The sequence below is a fragment of the Tupaia chinensis genome, unplaced genomic scaffold (assembly GCF_000334495.1).
Source record: "Tupaia chinensis unplaced genomic scaffold, TupChi_1.0 Scaffold000568_1, whole genome shotgun sequence".
Taxonomy (NCBI): Eukaryota; Metazoa; Chordata; class Mammalia; order Scandentia; family Tupaiidae; genus Tupaia; species Tupaia belangeri.
This window is the reverse complement of record NW_006160082.1, coordinates 575491-583451: the sequence shown is the minus strand read 5'-3', so window position 1 is coordinate 583451 and position 7961 is coordinate 575491. Positions and strand designations below refer to the sequence as shown.

The 7961-nt window shown below is 40.4% G+C and overlaps 1 protein-coding gene across 1 annotated transcript in view; it reads right to left on the bottom strand.

The window, feature by feature from the left end:
- Positions 1-2946: 2946 nt before the first annotated feature.
- RPS6KA5 (ribosomal protein S6 kinase A5) overlaps positions 2947-7961 on the bottom strand; it is a 153005-nt gene continuing 147990 nt past the window's right edge. The window contains exons 14-16 of the mRNA XM_027775488.1: positions 7249-7408; positions 5786-5949; positions 2947-4465 (exon numbers count right to left, since the gene is read on the bottom strand). Coding sequence (XP_027631289.1) covers positions 4226-4465; positions 5786-5949; positions 7249-7408 — 564 coding nt within the window. The 3' untranslated portion in view covers positions 2947-4225. The remainder of the gene's footprint in view (positions 4466-5785; positions 5950-7248; positions 7409-7961) is intronic.

Below are 7961 nucleotides of genomic sequence, written 5' to 3'. Positions count from 1 at the left end.
CAGCTCTTCCTGTAGGACAGCTTGCAGTCATAGCAGCTACTTGGTATGTAATTCCTCTGTTACTCTTATGGTTGATTCTTGAGTTTTACAATGACTTACATTTAAATTCCAAATTTCATCAGAGTGTGCTTACATTCATTTTAGTGCCAGATAACAGTATCAAGTGATGACTAACACTCGCATGGTAGATATAACTAACTGAAGACCAGAAATTGGGGCGATATGATATAAAACATTTGAGAGGCCAAAAGTCATACTTTAAAGATAAAGATGCTTCGCTGTGTTCTAATCTTTCACCACTAAGACAATCATTTTTTTATAAAACGTAAATGGCACATCAGAATTTCATGTATTTACTTAGATTATAAGGAATGGTAGAAGTGTTAACACACAACACTCAAATCCTGCTGCTACTACTGGTCACTGGGAGAGCATCCAAAGTAATCAAGTCGTCTAAGGCACATGTATTTAGAGCAAAAAATACAGAACATTTTACCATTGTGAGGTACTCTATTCTTTTTTTTTTTTTTAATTTTGCTATAGGACATGTATACTTACTAGAGAGAGACAGAAAGTGAGAAATGGACACACTGCAATTCCTTTTCCTCCGTTCTCTCGAGATTTGGGGCATGCACACATACGCGTGGGTCTGGGACCGAAACCATGAAGTCAGCTATGTGGGATCCAGTCATCCTCACCACCACACCATTGACTGGTCTAACACCTCATTCTTTTTCTTTTTTTTCCCCTAAAGAATTATTTATTTTATCTAATTAATTAATTATTATTATTCAATTTGATCAGAGACAGAGAGAGAAAGAGGGAGGGAGAGTGAGAAAGCAAGTCACCATGTCTGGGACGCAAACTACACATGGCCATGTGGGAGCCCAGTGCCTTAACCATCATGCTACCTGCTGGTCTCCCCTATTCTTAATAGATATGAAATAATAGGTGTTTCAAATGAGGGCAGGGTGAGCAAGTACCCAAGAAATTGTATACTCTGACAAAGGATTTGAAAATATACTTAAAAAATAAAGTGAGATGCAAAAGGAATTTCCTAATTTAATAAAATAGTCACAGCTATCTTAGTAGGCTTATTTCAATAACTTACCTCATATTTAAAATGTAGCCATTTATGCACAGAAAGTTTGTGGAGAAATGGAATTAAAGTATGAGTTTATTCTAGTGCAAAAAACTCTTGAAATCCACACATAGTTTTTTCAAAACATGCAGTTTCCATGAACATTTGGAATACTCCTGTACTTACTTAAGAAGTTAACAGTAATCTAAAGTGAAATTAAAAGGCCATTTTTCACGGGTAAGTCAATCTGTGACTATAAGAAAGATAACAGACAAGCATATTGAAATTAACTCACGAGACTAATTTCTTTCAGTACTTCAGTGAATTCTTATTTTATTGAGGTTTGAAAGAATGAATATATTTCAAAATAATTAATTTAACTCATCCAGTCACATGATCTGACAGTAATCGGAAGAAACTGTCTTAATTTCTCTCCTCTATTTTCTAATTCTTGCCTCTCAATTAGACATTTATATTTATAAAATATATGAATTGCGATTTATGACGGTAAGAACATTATATAAAATGTAATCATTAGGAAAGAAGGGAAGAAGTGATTGAGCTCTATCCCCCAAATTAACATCATAACAAGAATTTAATGTATGTATTTGTGTTTTAGCTCTATTTCTGTTTTGTCCCTAACACCAAACAAACCATTTTGCTTAACATCTTCATGGTTCATTTTCGATGTGACCAAGGGATCACCTTCTGAGCTGTACAGTGTAGCTCACAGTACACTAACAGAGATTCTGCAGACAACTTCATTGCTGCAAAGTGAGCATGGGATGTTGCCTTTTTGTGAGGATGAAGATATTTGGCGAGAGGGTAGCACTGAGGGATGCATTCAGGTCTTTTCAAAAGCTCATTCTAGATTATTCAGGCAGGCTCATCAGCTGATGGGTAGTTTTACCTTTCTCTCTTCCCTCATCCTCTGCCTATCTTTCTACCCATTTCCTTCTCTGTCAAGCTCTCCCGAAGAGGCAAGGGGAAAAAACGAAAATGAAACCCCTCAGTTCCCAATATTCACAATAAGTCAATCATATCATCAATCCTTAGGTTACATGATTTAACTTTTTTTTTCTGGATTATTTTCTATTAGTAAAACAGTCCTTTTAGTTTGTACTTTGCAACTAGTATTTTCTACCAGGGTGCAGCATTAAAAATGACTTTGAGATCTAATTTACACATTTCCAAATATATCCAGCGTAAATACAAATGAACATTTTTTTTTTGGTTACTATAAATCTGTGCCTGGCAGAACTATACTTTATGAATTAGTTATAGTTTGGTAGTATTAATAGTTCACACAAAATTTCCCATCGTTACTAGGGATGACAAAGTGAGGAGTACAAAACTTTCATTGACACAATGAAAATTATGTAGCCATTTGGGCCAGTGAAAAGTATAAAAAGGTATTCCCAATAACCACTATGGACAAAAATCTGAACAGGATAATACATTATGTTGAAAATATTTTAATATTTGCCATTTTTTGTTATCTGCGTTATTAATATATACATTGATTTAGTAATAAATATACTCCTATTACATAGAGTGCAATATTTTTTAGTATTCATAACTGACTGAAATTAATGCTGCTATTACCTCAAGAAAGGAATAAATAAATATCATGCCCAAGTTCCAAACTCATGCTCAAGAGGTTATCGTGAGCAAAAACTATTAAATAAACATGTTGGGCATTATCTTTTTTAAGCATCATTTCCGTAAACATAACAAAGATCACTTGCCTCAGCCCTGACATTGCACATAATGGCTTTAAAAGAAAATACAACGTACAAATCCTATCGCTTTTTTTTTTTTTTTTTTTTTTTTTTTTTTTTTTTTTTTTTTTTTTTTTTTTTTTTTTTTTTTTGCATAGGGATTGAATTAACTGAATTTTAAAATGCAGCAAATCTTTCAATGAAATATGTTCATCACATAGCACTTGTTTTCTGTGTGAATTCAGAACTTTGGAGCAATAAAAGTGCTCTGCATAAGATTATAAAATATGCTTTCTGAATTTGAAATTTAACAGAAAAATCTCAAAACAAGTCATAGGTATGATTCTAAAATATTATGTACATAATCTATGCCTACAGGAGGAAATGTCTCTCTGTAGCACAACACAGTGTATGAATATGAAGCACAGTGTTTAGGATAATTTCCCTTTAGGTTTTCCTCACATTAGCCCAAGTGGCTAAGGACATTATATGACATGCCCTATTCTACTTGTTAGGTACACAGCAGAAGCAGGATGTGAGGACAAATTTAAAATAGAGATTGGAAAAAACGGCAAAAATACAGTCCATATGCTTTCGACAGTGCACTTTATAAACTAGTTTGCTTTCTTCATACTCTTTTATAAAATGCAATGTTACTTAGGACAGAGACATGTACCTTAATATTTTGCAATAACTATTAAAAAGAAATGGCCAGGAAAGAGCAGTGCAAAGTGAAAAAAGTACGTAGCTTAGCATGCAGCTCAGGTGGATCCCAAATACCGAATATGGGACCGTAAGTTCTCCTATCTTTTTTTTTGTACTCTTTAGAAAATGATTAATAATAGAAGGTTATCATCATAAGTAACCATAAAAAAACAATAAGTTAAAATTCTCTCTCAAGAAATAAGTATATGCCACACATAAAATTCATTACAGCGTCTTTTCTTGCAATCAGACTTTTTTCTCTCAGAAATCCCTGTTCAAAGGGTACGACCTTCTTAAAAATCCACATTGTCCACAAGGCAAAGCAAACGGCATCGTCACATCGCAGACATCTGAAAAACCTGTGACTTATCCTGTAAGCAGCTGAAATCCCATCAGTCCCTAATTAAATGGACAGAAACCTTTGCTCTTTCCAGAACAGTCCTGTTGGCACCAGGCTAGACCGCTAAAAAGCAGAACGTGTGCTCTATTCACAGTTTAACATTCTCTGTCCCGTGCTTTTGGACAAGGATAACCAAACAGGCTTTCCTGAAAAAAAAAAAAAACAAAACAAAAACAAAAACAAAAAGCCCTCAGAGGCAGATTCCAATGAGACCACCAGGACACATCTTTAAAAGCACAGAACCTTGCCCCGAGCATACGCTGAGGGGAAATAAAGGTGCAATGCATTCTTGATTCTGTTCCTACCCTTCCTTGCTACTCAGTCTGAGAACTGGAAGAGGGTCTCTGGGGTATTGCTGTCGGCTGGGTTGCTGGGCTGCAGCGTCTTGGTAGGTGTGGTTTTACCGTGGGAATGGGAGGACGAAGAGTGGGAGCTCTCACTGGAGCTGCTCCGCGTCTCCGTGCTGGTGCTGGTCTTCTTCATCTTCCTTCTCTTGGCCAAGGGGGCCTTGTCGACATTCTGAAGGCAAAAGCCCTCTCTCTTGTATTTGTTAAAGGCCTATGGGAGAAAAAACGGACTCCCCTGAGTAGGTAAAAGTCCTGCAGCATTCTTAGCAATCTTGACTGATAGAAGTCAACTTTCTGGGGCCCCCCACAGCTCCAAGCTATGAGGAACAAAGCTCCTGAAACCTTTCAAGGCAAACCTCCTGGCAGGATAGAGAAGTTCATGGGAAATAATTTTCTGGGCCCTGTTTAGATCAAACCAGCTAGATGGTCCAGGAGTAGTGATTTTAATCTATTTTTTGAAGAGGTTAGAGCTGCATCCCAACAGGAAACCAATGAGTGACTGGAAACTCCTTAAGAACATGAGGAATCTCAAACACGTTATGTAGTAGGTGGTTGTTGAATGAATAAACTTTCATACCTACTTCAGTTATTTTATGGTTTTTAAGGAAAATAATCTGGTTTATTTAAAAGAAAATAATTCTACTATGTATGTTATTTTCATTACCTACTGATGATTTTATTCTTAAGGGTTTTTGCCTTAGGGCATGTGTGCTCCCTGGAGAGAGAGAGAGAGAGAGACAGACAGAGACAATAAGAAGGAAAATGAGAAATCACCCCCCGGGGGGATGGCCATGCCACAATCCCTTCTTCTCCATTCTCCTCCCAAGATCTTGGGCATGCATGCATACCCACCCCGTGTGAGTTTCAAGTCACCAGGTCTGGGACTTGAACTGTGGTTGGCCATGTAGGATTCCAGAGACCTAATTGCTATGCCATCTGCTGCTCCCCCCAACTGAAGATTTTCAACTGTTCAAATATCAGACCACTGTCCCATCTCACAAACTCATCCTAAATATCAGTAAGTACTCTGGGTCAGAAGTGATTCTGGTCCTCCTCACCTACCTTCTGTTTATAAAGTATACCATGAAGCAACTTATGAAAACATACCCCAAATTAAAAGGACATACGTTATTTTGAGTGTGTAACTTAGTGTGTCTCTGAAGCTAAGAGTCAGGACATGTGTAATAATTTGGATTCCCTTTCTTCTTCTTTTTCTGTTTTTCTTTTTTTCTTTCTTTTTTTTTAAAATTTTTTCCATAGGGCACATATGCTCACCAGAGACAGACAGACAGATGGAAAGTGAGAAATCACCCCCCAGGGACGATGGCCACACTGCAATCCCTTATCCTCCATTCTCCTCTTGGGATTCTAGGCACACATGCACACACCCAAAGTGATTCCCAAGTTGCCAGGTCTGGGATTTGAACCGCAGTCCACTATGTGGGAGTCTAGGGCCCCAACCACTACAACACCTGCTGGCCTCAGGATTCCCTTTCAAATTGCCCACTGTGCATCGAGCCCAGGGCCTTACGTGGAAGGTTGCTTTCACACAAGTGTGCACAGCAGCACCTGACGATCCTAGGATATCCGGAGTCATCAGAGGATTTGAGGACAGCTGACTGCCATCTTGAAGCCACTCGTTGTACCGTAAGCCAGACATTTTAAGTCTTTTATTTGGATCAACTGTGAGAAGTCCTATGAGAATAAATATTTTGATTTTATGATTTGCCACTATAAACATGGTCATAATTAACCTTAGACATAAATCTCAATTACACTATGTTCATATGACATGATGGCTCTGAAAAGGCTTCGACCTCCTTCAAAAATAACTGCATTTTCACATACATTTAACTCCTCTCGAGAATACTAGATGCTAATGATGAAGTCACACTAGCTGTTTCTAGGAGGCTGGGCGCTGCCTGGCTCTTCAATCAAAAGAAAATAACCACCTCAAACAGACTCCCACTGGTGCCTTGGTAGCTCCAAACGCAGACAGAGAGCAAACCCAGACCCACCTCATCCGTAGGCCAACCTGTCTGGGCCACCTCTCCAAGTCGGGGAGAACAGTAAGGCACTAGAGACAGAGGTGGAGGCTCAGAGAAGGGCAATCAGGGACACACAGACCAACACCCAGCTGGTTCCAGCACCATAGCAAAATACGCAAACACAGTGAGCGTGCCAGCAGACTCAGGGGAAAGGCCTAGCCTCGAGATGTGGGTACCCCGGAAGGCTTCCAGGAGCTGAGTCCTGGAGGATGAGGGGATGCTGGTTGGATAAAGAGGGGATGAAGAAAGATGTGGCGGAACCTGACAGCTTGGCACAGCTGAGGAATTCACGGGTCCTGCAATGGCTGGGCTATGGAGCCGAGGAAGCAGAGGCGGGCAGACAGGCATGTCCAGACCATGAAAGGCTTTGTGTTCTGAGTGCCAGGCTAAGGAGTCCAACCTGAGCTAACAGACTCCCCAAAGGCTTCTTAACAGAAAAGAGGCATGGTCACGTGTGGACACTAGGGAGGTCACTGTTCATGGACAACGGACAGCTAACATCAAAGGAGGCGAGACAAGCGGCAAGGATGCTGCTGCAGGACTTCGGGAGAGGGAGGACGGGCACTGGGACGTGACGGGAAGGAGGAGACAGCCGGGAGGGCTCTGGGGAGGTGGGCACACACAGGTGTCTGGGGTCCATGATCTGGTTTCATGGCAGAGCCACTGTCCAGAAAGGGCAGACAGGAGAAGGAACACGTCTGGGGAGAAGGAAAGTACAAGAGTTGAGGTGTGTTTTGGATGTGTCCAACTGAAATGTGAGTGGGGACCAAGTGCTAGTTCACACCAGAAACGCGGGCCAGGTCCCCACGGTGCGGTGTTCTGAGACGGAGGGAACGAGGCGGACAAGAGTGGCCTGGAAACCTCGTGGAGAATACGATGTGTGCAACGGGGGTGAAGCGCAGTCACTGCGTGTCACGGACACTGTCAAATTTTCTTAGACTCTTACCTTGGATCAAATCTTTAGCTTCTTGGGATACATTCTTCCAGGCTTCTCCTTCAAAGGAGAAGTCTCCCTTTTTAATTTTCTTCATGATTTCCACTGCACTGGTACACGTCAAACTTCTGTCATGAGACTGGAACGGAACCTGCCCTGACAACATTGTATACTGTCATGGGAAAAAGTAACAAGACAAAATGACTGTCCAAGTCGCTGTCAAAGCCACCCCAGTCATCACTCACTTCAGCGTACCTTACCAGCCATTACAACTGGCACCGCTGAAGCACCCGCCACATTTTAAAGAGTGTAGATAAAGTAAAATGGCTTCTTACGATATCAAGATATTAAAGCAGTTTCATGACTATGTACAGATTGGTAAGAACAAAAAGGAATAATCCAATTGCTTCAGAACAGATCGCATCATCTTAAAACAGTCAACAGAATCGTCTAATAACTTTTTTTCTAGTCAATTCGACACATCCTTCCCCCAGAACGTGTAACTATGCTTAAGGACTTTATATATTTTGTATGCGGGCCTTATTTTCAACTGCCCCATCTGCATGTCACTCTCAGTGGTCGTTGTGCTAAACATGGCGAGTTACCTACAGCCGCCTGTCTTCACTGCCGCCACACATTTGAAAATTTACCTTTAAGATAGTGTCCCCTTTCAAAAATCAGCCGGAAAACACACAAGTCAAGGCTTGTCTTTGTCACAGCGTCTC